A 20246-nucleotide genomic window follows, 5' to 3' on the forward strand; every position below is an offset into this window, starting at 1 on the left:
TGGCTTAGAATTAATATGCACCTTCACTAGTAATCTATTTTTCCAAAATGGGGCAATTTGCAGGATTGTTCTTCACTGGGGGTGGTCTTTAATTTTTGTCCCTCAAATTGGTGGTCTTTAACTTTTGCCCTTCTCTAAAAATCACTTGGTTTCGGGTTCGAACTCCCGAAAGACAGAGTTTTGCCTTCAAAACTCTGCCTTAAGACAGAGCTGAATTTTGGCCTGAAGGCAAGAGTTGAATTTTGGCCTGAAGGTAAAATTCTGCAAAATTCTGCCTTAATCAAAATTCTGCCTCGCGAAAATTCCTTCTTTTTTTTACTGAGCTGGGGTTCCCCAAAACCTCGGGGTAGTAGGCGAAGGACAAAAATTAAAGACCACCCCAAATGAAGGACAATCCGCGCAAAAAAAAAAAAAGAAATATGGTTATGTTTCAGTAAATCAAACCGGAGTCAATTCAATGAATGATGCCCTTTCTGGATATATATTTTGTATATATAGTAGAATTTTCTTGGCTTCTTCGTGTTACTTCTTCATATTTTGAACCCCTTATTGAAAAGCTTGGCTCCAACTATTGTAATGCTACATAATTTCAACACAATAATTAAAATAGTGATGACATAACTAACTCCAAGAATTAAAATAGTGATGACATAACTAACTAAACTATAAGCTCCTGCAGTACGTAATTATTTACTTTGATATCAAGCGAAGTGTATTTTTATGTTCCAAACAAACGATACATCAAAATAGAAGTATGCTTGTAAGATATAAGTAATTTCACTACAATAATAGTCTAATGGTAACCATTAAAAAATAGAAGAAAAACTAAATTTAGTAAAATCTGACCATGCGATAAAATATAAGAGTTTTATGATTGATCAGGAAAACCATTAGGATAAAGTGGTTTTTTCATAAATGCAGCATATAAATCAACTGGCGAAAAAACTTTTGTAGTTGCTGCCCAATTTTTTCTTCTTTTTTTAAATCAAAACAGCTAACATTAGCTGATTTTATTAAACAAAAGAACTGTACAGAAACAATAATGAAAATACAAGGCCAAAATTGCCTAAAACATGTACTAAGAAGACTAAGCAAACAAATAACAAAGCCTAAAAACAACAAACTATCCAAGTCTGATCTGATTTCACCAGAAGCAACCTCAGAGCTCTCACCAGGTGCTATTCTAACTTGGATTTTGAGTATGTTAAAGACTTGTTCTTTACTCATCTGCATGTATTCCATGAATCTGCATTATTCTGTATACTTCATCAGCACACTTGACTTTCCATTACTATACAAATTCTTCCAATAGACTGAACATGCAAGTTGCTGCGCAATATTTCTTTTCCTTTTGTACATATTTTACCTAGAATTTTTTCGAAATTTACTGGTTCAATTAATTTCATTCATACCACTTATTTGATATTCCACATTACTTGTAATTGAAGTAACCTAAGCTATAACTTTCCTTTGACCTTCTCCAATACCTTTTAGGGTTTTGTTTATTTTTGGACCAAAAGTGACCTAAAACGTTTTAACTTCCTTCAACCCCCTATTGTTTAGGGTTTTGTGATTTTTCTTGACCTAAGTGTCCTATTTGTGCAATCTTTCCCTAATTAAGGGAGTAGTTTAGAATCATTTTCTCACTATAAAACTATAATGCCGCCCTCCGTAACTCTTAATTATACCCTAGACACTATTTTGTTACAATAACCCTAGACGTTATGGTTTTCAAGGAAGAAAAAACCAATATCCCCTCTAATGTTTTTGATGTTTCATCCAATGAACAAGACCATGTTGTATGTTGCGCAAACAAAAAGTGTGAGCTCCTATTCAATAGGCATCCTCTGCTAGGAACTCTTGTAATTTTACTCACTTTTTATTTGCTATTTATTTTAATTGTGTTTGATGCTACTTCTTCTGAGAAATCTTTTCCCAATTTTTCTATTGAAGCAATCACTGCTTCTAATATTAATATTTTACCATGGCCTAATTCATCTCTATATGCTCAAAACTTGACTATCGATTTCGTCGTCGAAAATCGTGCCCCCCCGTGAAGTCAAGTACAAAAACGTGGAGGCTTCGATTTCCTACAAGGGAAATATTATCTGGCTGAATACGTTAGGCCTTCATCATCAACAGATTGGAGAGCGTTCATCGATACAAGCGACTTTTGGTAATTTTCCAGTCAAGATAATGGATGATTATGCCATCACTAAGGAAAATAGGACAAGTGGATTTGGAATTTTTACTGTGGAGGTAAAGGGCAATTATCAATCTGGATATATGAAAGTTTCTTGTGGAGACGTGAAGCTTAAATTTTTTTCATTTACAGAAGAGATAGAATTGCTACAAGATTGCTCTACTACTATGTATCGGTTTGATCGGATCTATTTTCCTTGAGGGGAAAAATTTAAGATTTTTAAAGCTTGTTTAGATGGTTGTTACCTGTTGTATTATTTTGTGTTGTTTGTTTAAATATAATGTTTGTTTTGATTTATATTTTATTGTATTGTATTGTTAAATCTATCATTATGTTACAATGAAAAGTCTGACTTTATGTGATGACTGATTTGGTGTGATGTTCTTTGCTATTATCTAATACGGTCACACCTCTATATAATTGTCATTCGTTATAACGGCTTGATTTTCTTCGAACCAATTTTTCATGTTATATTTTACTTCTCTATAACAGCATTCTACCTATAACAGCAGTGACATTCATTATAGCGATACATTCTTTATAAAATTACCTCTCTATAACAGTCAAGCTCAAATAATGTGTAATATATTTTGTAAGAAATATATTGAGTATAAAATAAATATCAAAGTATTCATGAAAATCATCATTAATGTCATGCACATAGTAAATGACAAGGTTCAACTTACGACAAGCAATTAACACTCTTGTAGAAGCATGAAATGATGTTAAAACCTCTACCATTCTCTATTGTTGGAGAAATACCGTAATTCTACCTACAGATGACAACCCTAATGTTAATAGTGAAAATTTAGAACTTGTTAAGGATGTTGGTAGTGTGTCATCACTTATAGCCCAAATTTCATCCCATATCAACAATCAAGCAATGGATGCTACCACTTATAAGGAGTCTGACGCAACACTTTCAATTCTTGAAACTTACACTGATGAAGAGATTATTGCACCAGTGATTGGAGTGGATGAACAAGAGACAGCTGATGCAGAAGGTGACAATGAAAGTGTTGATGAAGAGCTTGGGGTGAGATAAAAGAGTCAAATATTAAGTTGTTAGACAATGTTCAAGGGAAAGCTATTGAATTCCCTTTTGTTAAAAATTTGGACAAAACTTTTCATGAATTCAAGCGTTATATTATCACTAAGAAACTAGAATTTACGAAACAACCTACAATTGTAGAATTCTTACGTCAAACTTGAAATATTTAAATTCTCAACTAATTTTAAATTCATACGTTCCTTAGATTTTAATTCTTTATCGGTATGGTACAATTAGTTATGAATTTATTAGTAATTTATTAGTCTTATAAATTTTCAATTAAAAAGATATGAAAATCAATTGAGATTTTAAAATTAACAAGTATGTTGTTTTCGTTTTTAATATAAAAAGTACAGAAAAATAATTGTTTGCATACTTTTGTTTATGTATCTAAATATCAAATGCCAATATACATACATAACAGCACCTCACTATAATAGCCATAAAATTTTCGGACAAATGTGGCCATTATAGAGAGGTTTGACTGTAATCCTATTTTATCCTTTACCCTATCTTCTTATAATAGCTCTACCTTGTACCCTACTTTTCTTGTAGGTTTATCCTTCAAATTGTTGACGTGTGGCGTTATGTAACAACAGGAGATGATACAATCTATTCAATTTTTGTCTTCATCAAAATAATACTACAATACAATACGATACATTATGAAATGATAAAACGTTAAGCAACAACCATCCAAACAAGGTATAGTGATCTCTTGATATTGTTAGACTTGTTTTCGGCTAACACTATTTGTGTTCTGTTTAAGTTTATAAAAGCAAGATTACACCTTTTGAGAATATGAATTGAGATTGCAGTTGGTAAAAAGATTACATCTCTTGTAAAAGTTGTACTTTCACTTAGTGGCCCATAGGGGTGTACAAAGCAAACCGCATCAAACCGATAATCCGAACCAAACCGAGAAAAAAACCCGACTAATGGTTTGGTTTGACTTGGTTTGGTTTTAAAAAGAAAAACCCGAACACTATTGGTTTGGTTTGGTTTTAACTAAAAAAATCCAAACCGAATCAAACCAACCCGACATTACATTTATAAAATTTCAAACATAGTTTATACATAAAAATATTTATTTATAATGTAATTTACAAATGTTTCTTTAACTTTTTCATAGTTTTTTGTCTTTTAACATATTATTTAAGGGGCAATTCGCAGAATTGCCCTTCGTTTGGGGTGGTCTTTAAATTTTTATTTGAAATCTTTAAATTTTGCCCTTCGCATAAACCCATAGGTTCTGTGTTCGAACCGATCAAAAAATTTTAAAAAAAAAAAAAATCGCAAGGCGAGTTTAAATTTCGCTATCTTTGGACCCGCATACTTTTGTTAGGAATTACCAAAGTTATGCGGACCCTAAGATACTTATGCCTTGTGGGCGTACTTAAGATAAGATGCGGTCCGCATTTGATAATTCCTTCACAAAGTTATGCCGGTCCGCAAAGTTTTATTAAAAAAATCGCATAACTTTGTGAAGGAATTATCAAAGTTATCTCGACCGGCGATACTTATGCCAAGTCCGCCCATAAGGCATAGTATGCGGTGCATAAAATGTGTAATTCCTTAACAAGTGTATGTTTGTTGGCGGCATAGCGAAATTTAACCGCCTTGCGAATTTTTTTTTTTAAAATTTTTCGCGCGTGGGTTCGAACACCGGGACCTATGGGTGTTATAGGGCAAAATTTAAACATTTCAAATATGAGGGGCAAAATTTAAAGACCACCCCAAAGAGGGCACTCCGCGCAAAAAAATGTTTCAAGTTTGGAATTAGAATTTTGAATAATCCAATAAGTTTTATAGCCCATGATATTAGTAACTCAAATAAAACTCAACAAAAATCAAATTAATACTAATGCTAACAAAAGTAATTCATATCTAACACTGGAATGACAATAATGTTTATCTATTCTTTAGTTTTATATTAGTTTAGAAAGTGAAAATACATTATTTAATTTTATTTTTTTCTTTAATATCTAGTCATGTAACTAATACTTATTAGCCGTACTTATTTTAGCATGACTTAGGATTTTTAGATTATGATCATTTTCTACATGCGTTATAAATTAGCCGTATTTATTGTAGCATGACTTAGTACTTTTAGATTATGATCATTTTATTTTATGCAATTTCATTAACTTTTTTCGTTGAATATTTTAGCACAATATCATCTCTCATCTCACGTTTTGCGTTATTTTCTTAATAAATATCTTAATTAGATAGTCGTATCTTACTATGACTAAAAGAATATTTGAAGTACAAGTTATATGCTTTGTATGAAGACTTTACCCGAAAAACCCGAAAAAACCGAGAAAACCCGAAATTGAAAAACCCGACTTTTGTTGGTTTGGTTTGGTTTATAGATTTAAAAACCCGATACAATTGTTTTGGTTTGGTCTTTAAAAAACCCGAACCAACCCGGTCCATGTACACCCCTAGTGGCCCATATTGTTTGGTGTTAAGACTCAAACAGAGACAGAGGAAAGTCCCAATTAAGGTACCAAGTGCAAGAATGATTCCTGAACATATTATCCAATAGACTGGCCGCGTCATTGGCGAAGCCAATAACCAAAACGTAATAGAGAAGGGGGAAAATCTATTTCAATATTCAATTTTCAATATCCCAATTGCAAGCCCTAATTCCCCATGTATACAAGAATGTAGCTAATTAAAAAATAGACCTTTGCCCATGTGCAAATTACGTGCTACTTAATTTTGGCTCATAACATTTGGTTTAGGATTAATCTGGATTTTTTTTTTTTTTTAATAGCGCACACACCTTTACTAGACATGTATTTTTCCAATATGTTTGTGTTTTAGGAAATCAAACCGAAGTCAATCACTCAGCAATGCCTTCTCTGAACATTCTGTACTGGATTTTGTCAAAACTGTTTGATCTTCCCGTCTTCAATTCATCAATAATGCTCCTTCTGGACATTCTGTATTGAATTTTGTCAAAACTGCTTCACCTTCCTTACTTTCGATTTTGTCTTGCATTTCACCATGGCACAATCTTCCTTTCAAACCAGTAAAAAGAAAACCCTTCCTAAGGCATCCACCACTAGTACTCAAGGTATTCCTGATCGGTAATTAAAAAAAAAAAAAAAAAAACCTTCCTAAGGTATCCTCCACTAGTACTATAGGTATTCCTGATCAATTTTCTGGTTATATACATTATGATATTTTTTTTTATACTTTCTGCATTGAGATGGATATATAACTAGTAGTAGAGTGTCATTTTGACTAGTGGAGACATTAAAATGTTATTGGAATCTGAACTTATGACCTAACATAACTTTTAGGCTCCCTTTACCAAAAACCTAGAATTTTTTCCTTATATTAAAAGGATTCAATAGTTTGTGCATAATTTTAAAAAAAAAATTGTTGTCCTATTTGCGGCCATATAATTCTTCCACGGAAGGAATATCAATTGAACCCGTTCCATTCTTACTAGTTTCGACCCAGACCGTGACCCACAACCTCCTAAATTTCAGTGGTGGAACCAGGATTAATCCAAATATGAAGTTGTGGATTATACTGCAATTATTATTCGATTGAAAATATAAAGAAGTAAATACACGAAAAAGCCAAGAGGATTCAACATTTTTATATACGTGGAAAATGACTTTAACCTTTTATATATAAGGTGTAATTTTACCAAAAGCGGTTCAGTTGAACCCCCTTGCACCTACTTGGCTCCGCCACCGCTAATTCCTTATTTCTCTTTAATACAAATTTTTTTTTTTTGAGTAGAGATCTGAAGTTTGAAATCTTTCACTTAAACTTTTCACTCTCAGCCATCCAGAAATTCTAACTGATTTACTAGTACTGAAATTCATGAAGCACAAACATAGGATGGCAGGAGAAGTAGAATATAATTCATTCACAAATCATATAAATCCAACATAGCTTTGGTTCTATTTCAGCTGCCTTACGAAGTAAAAGGAAGGTATGCTCATGCTTGTTCTAGATAAAAGTTAGTAATAAAATCTTACAACTCAGAAGCGTGGCATCGAGTTTTTATAAAATGTCAAGGCAGGTAGCTGCAGTTGATGTAACAATTGTTTTTGCTCATCTCGGCATAGCTTCCTCCCGCTAAAGATAAACAAGCATAAGCTTGGAAAAAGAAAAAAGGCGGAACTAAGAGTCACTAATTTGTTCCAATTTAGGCATGGATGTTCCTGCTAAAAATGACTTGATGAGAGTGAGAGCTTGCTTCGGTTTATGCAGAGCAACTTCATGGCCAGCACCTCTTACTGTGACAAATGTCAGCCCTTTGTACTCCTGTGTCCATCCTCCAACCTGTTTTACACATTCATACATCATCATAGTATGATAGTAGTTGGACCGGATCAGCATTGGCACTAAATCAAGAAGTACGAGATTGCAAAACTAGAGAGAGATGTACTTCTAGAGGACTAAAAATGGAAAAGGCAACAAGATTGAGCAACGAAAATACCTGTCCATCATCATACCAAGCGCGCCAGGGACCAACGGTTGGCAGTTTTAGAGCATCTATGCTGTAACGGGTTGATGTAACTGGAATCACAGCATCTGTGTCACCACTGGCATAGGAAAAAAAAAGATACTAACGTAAGCAGCATTTTGTCAGCTCCCGTTAGTGGGAGAATTTGTCTCTTCCAAAAAGAATGACATATTTTTATATTTGGAAACAATTTAACTTTAAACTTCCCATTTTATCCTTAATAGCATGCTTTTATAGCCACAAAAATCTAATGTCACGTTTTCACAAATTCCAAAAGTCTAGCTTCTTTCTCACTCCCAATCAAATTACATCACATAAATTGAAGCGGAGGGAGTACTTGCTAGAGCAAAGTATCATCAAATATTTGCAACAGAGGCACTCTCACCTCACTCCTACTATTCCCCACAATCATTTTGGTTACTTGTGATTGGGAATCCAATTGCTCTAATTGAAACCCTTCCTTTTCTTACATGTATGGCTCAGAGAGACTGGATTAAAACTCATATTCCCTTTGGCCAATCCAACTATCCAAATTGTGGACCTAGATTTTAACCCATTCAACGCAATCATTGGCTCTTTTTTGCATCCTAAAGTCTCAATGCTTGCAACTTAACAAGTAAACCTGAGAAGAGAAAGAAAAGCTAAGTATTAGGATTAAAGCACACCTGAAAACCCAAATACGAAGGCCTGACTCTATCAGTTCACGATAGACGTCCAGAACTGTTTTGGGACAGTCCTTCCAACCAGTGGATACTTCTTCACTGCAAGTAGGGCAAATGAGTAAATACGTGGCACCACCTAGTATAAGACATTCAGAATTAAAAGACAAAGGAGCTCACTGAGAAGATTAACGTACAGAAAAATGCATTTTGGCTCTTGTTAAACAGTAAAGAAATTGCATTAGATCCCCTTCTACATCTCTTTTGCCCCATGGACTTTAGGGTGCGTTTGGTACGAAGGAATTTGTTTTCCCTATTTCCACTACGGAAGTCATTTTCCTTATTTTTAAAGAACTTGTTTTCCTAGAGAAACTGTTTTCCAACCAAACATTGAAAAATTGGAATACATTTTCTGGAAAATACTTTCCTCCATACCAAACACTCCCTTACTTTTTTCTTTCTTTTGGAAGGCAAGCGACCCTCAACTTTTGAAACAATTGCAAACCACTTTCCGTGTACACTTCTTATCCTCGTCTAGTTTTTATTTGAAAGAAAGAGGGAAGAAATGAGAGAAAAGTAACAACAAAGTAACTTGCTGCTAAAGAAGAGAAGAAATGGCAAGGCTGGTCTCTGATTGCCTTTTCTTAATTCTTTTTCATTGAAATCAAATTGAGAAATCTTTTGTTGTGGTAGCCTGCTAAAATATCGTTCGCTCCAGATACCAACTTTCGGTTAGCTACAAGGTTGCAACTTTGAATTCCCCTAGATCTGGAAGAGATATCCACTAAATGAACAAAACGAAAATACCTGCAAGTTACCCATTTGAACGATGAGTTTCTCTTATGAACATGAAGAGCCTTCTGAACTTCAGGAAGATTGAAGTAGATCTGGGAGTGCTGCTCTGTACATGGATCATAGCTTCTTCTCAGATGGCCCACCCTCTATTTAAAGGCACAAAATTTGATCGGTTAAGCTTTTTCAACATTTTAATCTCCTGTTCTTTTTTTCTTTTTCTTTTTCTTTTTTTTTTTTGATTGGTAACAACATTTTAATATCCTGTTCTTTCACAAGCCTCAAACTGATTTATATAAAGCATTTTGAAGCAGCATGTGTTCTAGAATTACATTTTCAATCAAATCTAAGAGGTCTATACTAAAAAGGTAGCATATTGATAACATCCCAATCATCCTACAGGAAAATGGAAATAAATAGAAGAAAGTATGATGTTAACCATTACCACTACAAAATAAACATGCACACTAAGTGAATAGAGTTAACGCGAGAGTAAAGTTCTGGTCACTTACATTGCTCCTTTTGAGCAAGTGGTTTAGTATACTAAACTTGGCTGTGCATGTTGGGGTGAAGATGCTGTAGCTATCAATACCTCCAAGTTCTTCATTAGCCTGATCGAGAATCTTATCACACTCCTCTGAGGGTCTTATAAATGATTGGTAGTCGCACAAAGCATTCGCCTGCTTGAATGTTTGGTCAGAAATCATTCCAGCTGACCACATGAACTGAAATAGTCCTAAGTGATCATTATAGTCATCAGTCAAAGCATTTCCAACCTGCAATGCTCATTACTTAGTGTTAGTACTAAACTGCATTTGCATTTCCAACCTGCAATGCTCATTACTTAGTGTTAGTACTAAACTACATAAATGCAAATTGTTTTGTCTTTGATAATCTTGTATGTAGAAAATGACAAAAATAGTCCCTTATGTTTGAGGGTAGGTTCAAAATATTCCCTTAAGTATGCACTTACAGTTTTGGTCCTTTAAGTTTTGTCATGAGTTAACACTTTTAGTCTTCATAAACTATTTACCGAACTCTGTGCCCTCAAAAAGTTGCACCAAACTCTAGGAATAAACTAAAAATAGCAAAAACTACAAAATTTGTACCTCTAAATGTGAGTTCCCGCTATTTTCCTTTTTTTTTTTTTTTTTTTTTTCATAGTTACCAATAAATCTAACAGAATGAATTCGGTAAATATTATGAAGACTAAAAGTGCTAATTTTTGACAAACTTGAAGGACCAAAACTGTCAAGTGCATACTTTAAGGGACTATTTTGAACATACCCTCAAACACAAGGGACCGTTTTGCATTGGGTTGAGAAAGAGGTGTGCATACCATGAAACCTTTTAGGTTGATCACTTGCTTCTTTACACCATGATTGTACCTCACAATAGCTTGACTTAGCTGAGGAACATAATGCCCTGGTTCACAATCAGGGATAAGTAAACCACAGTTGTTTCAGTAATTGAATTGAGCTACCCATAACAAACAGAAATGAACTAAAAAATTTCAAGTAAACATTGTCAAACAGAAATGAACTAAAAACTTTCAAGTAAACATAAAGCTTGCATAAAATCCTATCAAATGTTGAGAAGCTAGATTTTTTACAAAATAAGTCGAATGTTGAGAGGCTAGATTATCGCTGTCGTCCCAACATCATTGAATATTGAAAATACCGGCAGAAATAAATCATAGGGAGAAAGATATTTATCAAAAAACAGACAACAATAATAACAATGCCTATATAAAGAAGGAAATTCAATTTCCAAGAAACATACAGTAGAATTCTGCTGAAGAAACATGCACAAAGTAGTACAGCGAAACTGTAGAAATTTTAGTTGTTATCTTCTGTGAAGATTACAACAACAACAATAACTACACAATCGATCCAAATAGTTAGTATCGACCATATAAATCCTCTATCCATTCCGCTCCATTGGGCATGTTCAACTTGTTAGCATCGCCTATATGGATATTTTGCTTTTATTAAATCTTATTCTTAGTTAAGTCCGCCTAGATTCAAAGGGATTATAGGTCCCAAGTTGTCTCGATTTGTTTTCTAAGTTTATCTCGCCTTTTTTTGAACACTTATTTTGATCAAGAAAAAAGTCTGAATATCAAAAAAGAAGTGTCTAGATGTCTACGTAGGATATGAGTATATGACCAAACCATCTCTGGTGCCATATTCTCATTTTGTACATTATATATGCTACTTGCACCTTCTGTCAGATATAACCATTTATAATCTTATCTAATCTTGTATGATTACACATCCATCTTAGCTAAGGCTAAGGCTAAATATCATACTTGCGTGCATTTGAGCACCATAATCCTGTCTAATCTCACCTTTATTTCCTGTTACTATTCTGTTTTACTTCTCCATGTCCTAAAACCTTACAGTTGAAGGCGCAACGCTTTTGTAACCTCCCTGATATTTCCGTTAATAGCATAATATTGTTAGCAAATAACATAATGTCAGTTGAAGATTAAATGACTTCTGATTAAGCCTATAGTATCTCCTTATTTAAGTTCCGGATCCATTTGGTAGAAATGTAAGATATTTCTAGTGAACACGTTTTCTTGTTCTCTCGCGATTCGGTGTCATAAATTTGGTCACCATCAATTGACCAGGGTATCTAATCATATTGCACTGGATACAGCTAACCAGAAAATGATTGGAAACAGAAATTTCACATGTAGCTAAAGAAAAATAATTTTACCAGCATAGCTCTCTCCTGTAATATAAAACTCTCTTCCTTTATATTCTGGAAATCGTTCAAGCCACTCCAGTATAAATGCAAGAGAGTCCGCAGCTGTAATGCAACAATTGAAGGAAATTCAATACATGTTTACAGAAATATATGAACAATAACCAAAGAAAAAACACACAAAAGGTCAAATTACTACCTGTCCGAGCGTCACCATTGTTGTGATGATCAGATGAAGTGTTTGAGTAGGAATAACCAACTCCAACAGGAGAGTCGAGAAATAACAGGTTTGCAGCTGCAGAAATAGATACTAAGTCAGACTCCATAGTTCTAAGTTCGTAAAACAGATACAATAAGAGTAAAATCCATGTATCGTTCTTTGTTCGCCAACAACAAGACAACTTTATAGACAGCAGTACTAGCTAAAATAAGTTGGAACCTGGTCGCTCCTTTCCCCAAAAAAAATGTTAGTCCTTTCCCTTAAAATTTACAAATATAACCATTGCAAGAATCTCTTTGCTATCACAATCAATCGAGAAGATACCATCAGAAAACATTTTATATCCCACTTCATGTAAACGGGCCATCAGTAAGAGGAAGAACAAAACAAACCTTGATTCTCCAACAACGTAATTTAAGCTTCCTCTAATCCGAAAATGAAATTCATACTGAACCATTTAAAACAACAAGTGAAATTGAAGAACAATCTACAAAATTTAAGTTTTGAAATTGCTAAAGTTTTCGTATTAATGTTGAAAATGCTGAAGTGAATGGAATGAAGGGGCCTCATGTTACACATCTCATAAAAATGACATTTTTGACGAGCATATAAAATCTCACAACAGTAGCAAAAAGGATGGAGTTTGTGAAACATACCTAAGTTCCAAGAGTAAGGATTCCAATAAAGGTTCTTCCCATCTTCCTCAATATGAAAAGGCCCAAGTTCCTCAGCTAACCCATAGGCAATCGATGAACATCCGGGCCCTGTAAGAACCCAAAATCATTAACAAACAAATAATTGGCATAACACAATCAACCACATTGAGCAACCAAGAAATATTCTTTCAATAAATCTTTGTCAAGAGTAAGATGATCATTCAACTTCAAGCATATGGGAATTGATGACTCTTCAAAACTGGCGGAGTCAGGAATTTATACAAGGGGATTCAAAAGTAACAACCTTTTAACCCCTTTGCCACTTCACTAGAATTTTCTCTTACATCAAAGGGATTCAACATCTTATATTTAACCGAAACATGAATTCTTTGAGAAAATGACAACAGATGGTCCCTTATGTTTGAGGGTAGGTTCAAAATAGTCCCTTAAATATGCACTGAACAGTTTTTGGTCCTTTAAGTTTGTCAAAAATTAACAAGTTTAGTCTCCGTCAAATATTTAGCTATTTATGTTCATTAGATTTGACGAAAATAATGGACAAAAAATTTAACCATAAACATCAAGAAAGTCCCGTCAAATTCTAAAATATGCAACATAAAAAGCTGCACTAGACACCAAAAAGATATAAAAGAAAAAATAGCAGAAATTACACCTCAAAAAGCTACAACCAAACTCTAGAAATAAATTAAAAATAACAAAAACCACAAGAATTGCACCTCTAAATGTGAGTTCCCGCTAATTTCATTTTTCTCAGGGTTTGTGTTAAATTTAACAAATCTCTTCGGTAAATATTTGACGGAGACTAAAAGTGTTAACTTTAACAAGCTTAAAGGACCAAAACTGTTCAGTGCATATTTAAGAGACTATTTTACGCCTACCCTTAAACATAATGAACCACTTTTGTCATTTTTCCCATTCTTTATTGTCCTAGCTCTGCCACTCTTCTTCAATACAACAAAAGAATCAAAACAAAATAACCAAACAAAGTCAAATATAATCAAACAAAAGAAAGGGCAAAAGATGGGCAAAATAGTTGGCAAAAGATGGGCAAAATAGTTGATGGAGACTAAAGTGTTAACTTTTTGACAAACTTAAAAGATCAAAAATGTTCAATGCATACCTAAGCAACTGTTCTGAAACTACACTTAAGCATAAAGGACCATTTTTGTCATTTTCTCTCCTATTAGCACAGTATAATTTTTCAAGGAATCCCTCTTTCTTCAACCTATGTTCTTATTTTTTTTTTTTTTTTTGTTATATACAACAAGAGAAACAAATAAAACAACCAAAACAAACCAAAGACAAGCTAAAAGAGAACAAGAAAATGTAATCAAACAAAAGAAAGGGCAAAGCTTGGTGCTGAGTTATTTGATGGAGACTAAAAGTGTTAACTTTTACAAACTTAAAGGATCAAAAATGTTCAATGCATACTTAAGGGACTATTTTGAAACTACTCTTAGACATAAAGGACCATTTTTGTCATTTTCTCTCCTATTTGTAAAGTATAATTTTTCAACTAATCCCCTCTTTCTTCAACCTAGCTCTACCACTGCTCTTAAACTTGTTTATGTTATATACAAGAAAAGAATCAAACAAAAAAAACTAAAACTAACCCAAGACAAGCTAAAAGAGAATAAAGAAAATGTAATCAAATTTTGAAGGTTAAATGTGCTTAGTCATATATCACAATGACCAAAGTCAGAATATACCAATAATTGAGGGACCAAAAATGCTATTAACCCTTTTTGTTATATACAACAAAAGACAACAACAACATACCCAGTGTAGTCCCACTAGTGGGGTCTGGCAAGGGTAGAGACTACGCATACCTTACCCCTACCTTGTAAACAGTAGCGAATTCAGGATTTTCACTCGGGGGTTCGGAAAAAACAACAAAAGCTAAATATAAAAGATAACGTTGTTCCTGGGAATCAAACCTAGGATGTTAGAGTTAATTTTGAACACCCTGGACCGCTTGAGCTGATCTATTATATATGTTCAGGGTATTTAAAAGTTAATATATGTACATAAATACAGAAAATCTACCCTACATATACAATGTTATTTTTTTGCCTCGGGTGAACACCCTCACCACCCTCTAAATCCATCCCTGCTCGTAAAGATAGAGAGACTGTTTCCGAGAGATTCTCGGCTCAGAATAAAGCAATAATAAAACAGGATATACAACAAAACAGTCCAAAAAAAAAAACAACAACAACATAACACAAGCTAAAAGAGAACAAGAAAATATAATCAAACAAAAGAAAGGGCAAGATGGGAATGAGTTATAATACCTCCATTAAGCCAAAGAACAAGAGGTTTTGAGGAAGGATCATCAACAGCTTCAAAGAACCAATAAAAAAGTGCCCTTTCAGATTCTTTATTTACAGTTACATACCCAGAATAATGTTCAAAGTTCACATTAAACCCTTGACCAGGTAGTTTAAAAACTTGGTCTAATTTCTTTTGTGCATTTGGGTCTACAGAAAAACTACCATTAATGAAAAATAATGCAAGAAGAAGAAAAGCCCACATTAAATTTGACATTTCTTGGTAGGAATCTAATGAACTAGAAGATATAATGAAAGAAAAGGGGCTATATAAAGGTAATTTTTTTAAAGAAAATGACAAAAGAGGTCCACTTATTGTTGGGTCTGGGTTTAAAATAGTCCCTAAAGTATTGCTCTGAACAGTGTTGTCCTTTCAATATATCAGAAATGAGCACTTTTAGGGCCTGTTTGGTCATAAAAGTTGTTTTTATTTTTAAACTAACCAATGGTACTTATTTGAAAATTAGAGTAGTGTTTGCTCATGAATATAAATTGGAGTTGTTTAATAATTTTTGTGAGTGATTTGGAGTAAAAATAACTTTTTGGTGTTTTTTAAATTTCGGAATTCAAAAGTTGAATTCCGAAATTTTTCTGCCCAAACATAATTTTCAAAATTCAATTCCTGAAAAAAGTAAAATATACTCGTGCCAAATAGCCACTTAGTCTCTGTCAACTATTTAACAAATTTTATTTGTAGATTTAAGTAGAAGTGCGGAAAAAACAAAAGATTAAATCATAAATATCATGAAAGTCTTCTCAAATTTCAGAAATTATAACATAACTATACTAAACACGAAAAAAATATACCAAACATAGCAAATATCGGACATAAAAAAGTTGTACCAAGCTCCATAAATATAGCAAAAATGGCAAAACTTGTAAAAGCTATATCTCCAAATATGAGTTCCCGCAAAATCCCTTTTTTTTCAAAGCTCCCATTAAATCTAACAGATAGAGTTTGTTAAATATTTAACTCAGGCTAAAAATGCTCTTTTTCACAAACTTGAAGGGTCAAATTTGTTCAGAACATACTATAAGGAGTATTTTGAACCAGCCTCCAAACATAACGGACCATTTTTGTTATTTTCTCGTACTTTTTACACTGTTTTGCTTTCTTTATTCTTGTAACGTTTGGGGAAAGGGAAGCCTATTGGCCAAAAAGATGGAGGTCAATTATGATTTGTTAACGTAACGATTAGTGTTGTTTTGTCAGTGTTGTGCACATGATTCATGTTTTTGTTTGTTTTGCTGATAAAAAAAGATGGGGGCTTTCTTGGAAATTGCAATGATTGTTGCAACCTCCTGTATGATGGTAACGTGTACATCATGCAATTGGTTGGCTAAGACAGAAAAGGAAGGTAGAAAGATTCTTTCTTCCACTACTACTTAGAGCCCGTTTGGATTGGCTTATAAGTTATTTTCAGCTTTTTTGAGTGTTTGGTTTACTAAATTTTAAAGTCATTTTGTCTTAAAATAAGTCAAAAAAAATAATTCGACCCATTTGGCTTAGCTTATCCAAAAGCAACTTATAAAATTTGAAAACGAAATTTTTATAAGCAAAAAAAATAAGTTGGGGTAGAAAAAATAAGTTAGGCTATTTACCCCAACTTATTTTTTTGAACTATATTTCAAACTTTTATAAGTCGCTTTTTTTTAAGCCAAGCAGGCTCTTATGCAGTTCATTAAAAATAGATGTTCATCCCTTAATATTTAGATGACTTATATTCCCTCAGCCCCATAATAAGTATCACTTTAATTAATTTTTTTTGTCGCATAACAAGTGTCATCTTAGAAAATTAATGCATATATTGATTAATTTTTTTTGACTTTGCCCTTGGACAAAAGAGGTAGTCGTACTCTAAATAATGATGGTTGGATTCCCAATGTGAAAAGATAAACTACTTGTGCATGCTCTAATCATCAAGAGGAATTTTTTTTACATAAGGGTTATTTGGTAAACTTCACACTTCATTGTTGGTTTCTTAATATGCGTATTTTTTGCTAAGGTGACACTTATTATGGGATGGAGAGAATAATAATTAGAAATAATATAGTAAAATTATTTTTTTTATTATTATTTCTGACAAATAAATATGAACGGAAGGACTACAAATTAGCCTAGTGTATAACCATAAGGACTTACCGACACGTAATTTAATGATGTGAATAATGTCATACTCTATTTTAACCTAAGTCAAAATAGTTTACAACATTCCGGTAATTTCGGGGTTATTTAAAGTAAAGGAGTCGCCACCTAATTAATTATGGTGAATTAGGGCACCTACGGTTAATTAAAGTAATTATCTAAAGTTGATTTTAAAGTCTACGAAACCAAAAAAAAGATTCTAGGCACGGGTTCAATTAACCTAGAGGGAAGGTATTAGACATCCTCTAAGTTCCATCAATAATAGTTAATCCGACCAGACTCAAATTTAATTAGGCTAAGTGTAAATATTTAAAATGTTTTGGAAAATAGTTTATAAATGTTACTAAAGTCTTTAAAAAAATATAATAATGTTATTCAAAAATGAGATTTGTAAAAATAAGATGATTTGCCTATAAATAATAACCCTTTAAAGGATGATTTGACAAATGTGATCTTTAGATAAAAATGATGTTACACAAATATGATGGTGTAGGAATGTCTAGACTTATATTCTTAAATATGCTATAAGTTTCTCTCTATTTCTTTATCCTTCTTTATTTAACCAATTTCGGCTAAAATATGTATAATTTGGGCAAATTTTGAAAATGTTGGTAAAATATAATCGAATTCATATCTTGTGTGTTAGTGTCGTTTTCGAAATTCCTAAGATGGCGAAAATAAAAGATGATCCCTTTAACCCAAAAATATATAGGCATACCATTCGAAAATCGATTATTCAAATAAATGTTATAGATACTATAAATAGTTTAGAAAATAGAAGTGAATGTAACTTGTGAAATTAACTACCCATTACTAAACTAAACCCATTAACTTACTAGAGATTCATCTAAAAATAAAATAAGACAAGTTGTTAGTCATACAAAACAAATAAAATACACAACAAGTTAAATAAGGAGGAGAGGAAAGGGTTAAATGGATCTGGCCCATTTATTAAGGCCCACACGCTGTGAACTGTTCACGTCACTGGGCTTAAGCCCAGTAGATTTCTTTGTATTGCTGCCACGGCTATCACTGTTTATTGGGCCTTGGCCCAGATTTGTTTTCTATTTTTTTTTTGCTGCAGATAGGGAGGCTGACACGGAGGAAGTCATATTGGGCCTTTGGCCCAACGCCAAAATGCGGAGAAGACAAGTCCGAGAGACTCGTATACGATAGTCATGCATAAAAAAAAAAAAAAGAATTAGTATACGAGCGATGGATAATGTTAAACATGTAAAGAAATATAAATTCAGACAAATCTTGCAGGTCATGTATACTCTATGTTTATTTGAAGTATACCTCATGCATACACACTCATAAGGATGTATAGAAGGTCAATATCGGAAAGCTTTTGCCCCCGTTCTCCCGATGTTGCACAAGTTCCAAGGGATTTCACGAATCCCAGGCATGGCTAACACCGAGGAGGGTTCAAGCTTGATCCATAATGACCGATCTAGCCTCCCTATCAATGTGTTCTCATAAAGGTTTACCGGTAATATACATAGGTATACATGACCAACTGAAATATATTCACAATAGCACACAAAGTTTACGCCGCCCCACATCGATAACAAAGTTTAAAGAGAACACGGGAAGCGATTATGCAAGATAACCTCGGATAAATTTTAAAATAGGCTTCGAAGAAAAACAGAGAAAAACACATACGACTGGCACATAACAAATTTCAAGCATGGAGAGGTTTTCACTGTGGACTCCCTCAACACAAGCAAACCAACAGATCTTTAAACGTACAAACAAACGTCAATTGTTCTTCAGCCCGACATTTCAAGTGAGGTGGAAATCACAAACCATACTAGATCATCATTTCTTTCTTAAATAGAATGGTATAGCAAACTGAAAATTCATTCCTAATATTAAGTTATAGAGAGAACTCAGAATGTCTTTCAAGAGAAATGCATCTTGTGGAAGGTAAACAAATTTATCTTAAAAGGGAGAAAGACTTGAGACAGAACTGGGAATAGATTTGCGCGAGGATATGCATTCAGTTAGACTAGCTAAATACAGACTTGGATTTGCACGAGGTTATGACATACAATAACAGCTAAGTAAAGACAGGTCTTAAGGGAGCATATTCTTAAGGCTGTGCGCATTTCCTATTCTTAGCTAAATACAGCAATTATAGGCTTCGAACAGAGGGATAACGCCAGGCTAGTTTCGGAGCATGAGGGGCATACACAGTCCATTTTAAGCAAGTGTATCATAATTATTTTAAGACAGGAGCGTGTATTGAGGTAACTGGGCTGGTACATGGCTAGATACAACTAACCTAGTCCTAAATATACTAATCTAGGAGGCATGGCTTGTACAGATTTCAAGACCGAAGGAGATATGAACACGCAAGATCTATATCAAACATCATTTTATTTTGGGATTAGATAACAGCCACTCTGTAATGCAACAAACAAAACCAGCAACTATATAAAGGAGGAAGAGATTAGTCCTATAAGTAACCCGCTAATGAGCCAAACTGAACTAAGAAACAAGGAATCAACCCAACTCTATGCATCATCAAGTTAAACTGACCAAATACAACAACTGAGCTGGACAGGAAAACAAGCGTCGCATAATAACCAAATTATATTAACTAACATGACAACTAGGTTAACAAGATATGGATCTCACGCTAGGTAATAACAACTAAGTTGAACTAAACCAGACATGGTAACTAAACCAAACAAATAACAGGGAAACAGACACAGCAAAACCGAATCAAGCAAGTAAACACCAAACAATAGAGAGGAATGTAAGAAAATAACAGAGCATAGAAGATTATCATCCAAGCGCAAAGAATTAGAACTAAACTAATCGACGCGGACTCACAAACAAACTGAACTACGAAAATAAGGATAAACTAAAACAGAAGGAAATTACTATCTAAGTCAACAAAAACCACAACAGACCAAATCCATCCAAATTCTCAAACGAACTGAACTACATATT

General features: G+C 33.6%; 1 protein-coding gene across 1 annotated transcript; it reads right to left on the reverse strand.

Annotated features, from left to right (window-relative positions):
- Window positions 1-7116: 7116 nt before the first annotated feature.
- On the reverse strand, window positions 7117-15390 carry LOC132039027 (serine carboxypeptidase II-2). The gene is made up of 10 exons (XM_059429570.1): window positions 15104-15390; window positions 12789-12896; window positions 12112-12207; window positions 11925-12017; window positions 10540-10625; window positions 9713-9976; window positions 9216-9349; window positions 8415-8510; window positions 7723-7828; window positions 7117-7565 (listed from the first exon to the last, which is right to left on the reverse strand). Exons 1-10 carry the CDS (start codon window positions 15354-15356, stop codon window positions 7404-7406), a joined length of 1398 nt encoding a protein of 465 aa, XP_059285553.1. The 5' UTR covers window positions 15357-15390; the 3' UTR covers window positions 7117-7403.
- Between the last annotated feature and the right edge of the window lie 4856 nt (window positions 15391-20246).

Source organism: Lycium ferocissimum, chromosome 12 (assembly GCF_029784015.1).
Source record: "Lycium ferocissimum isolate CSIRO_LF1 chromosome 12, AGI_CSIRO_Lferr_CH_V1, whole genome shotgun sequence".
Classification (NCBI taxonomy): Eukaryota; Viridiplantae; Streptophyta; class Magnoliopsida; order Solanales; family Solanaceae; genus Lycium; species Lycium ferocissimum.

What these genes read in the sequence shown, in the direction of transcription:
- LOC132039027 (XM_059429570.1), bottom strand. Translation starts at nt 15,356, where the DNA reads ATGTCAAATTTAATGTGGGCTTTTCTTCTTCTTGCATTATTTTTCATT. An exon ending in TACAGGAGAGAGCTATGCTG is followed by an intron (nt 10,626 to 11,924) that starts GTAAAATTATTT and finishes ATTGTGAACCAG; the next exon opens with GGCATTATGTTCCTCAGCTA. An exon ending in CTTGGTATGATGATGGACAG is followed by an intron (nt 7,566 to 7,722) that starts GTATTTTCGTTG and finishes TGTGTAAAACAG; the next exon opens with GTTGGAGGATGGACACAGGA.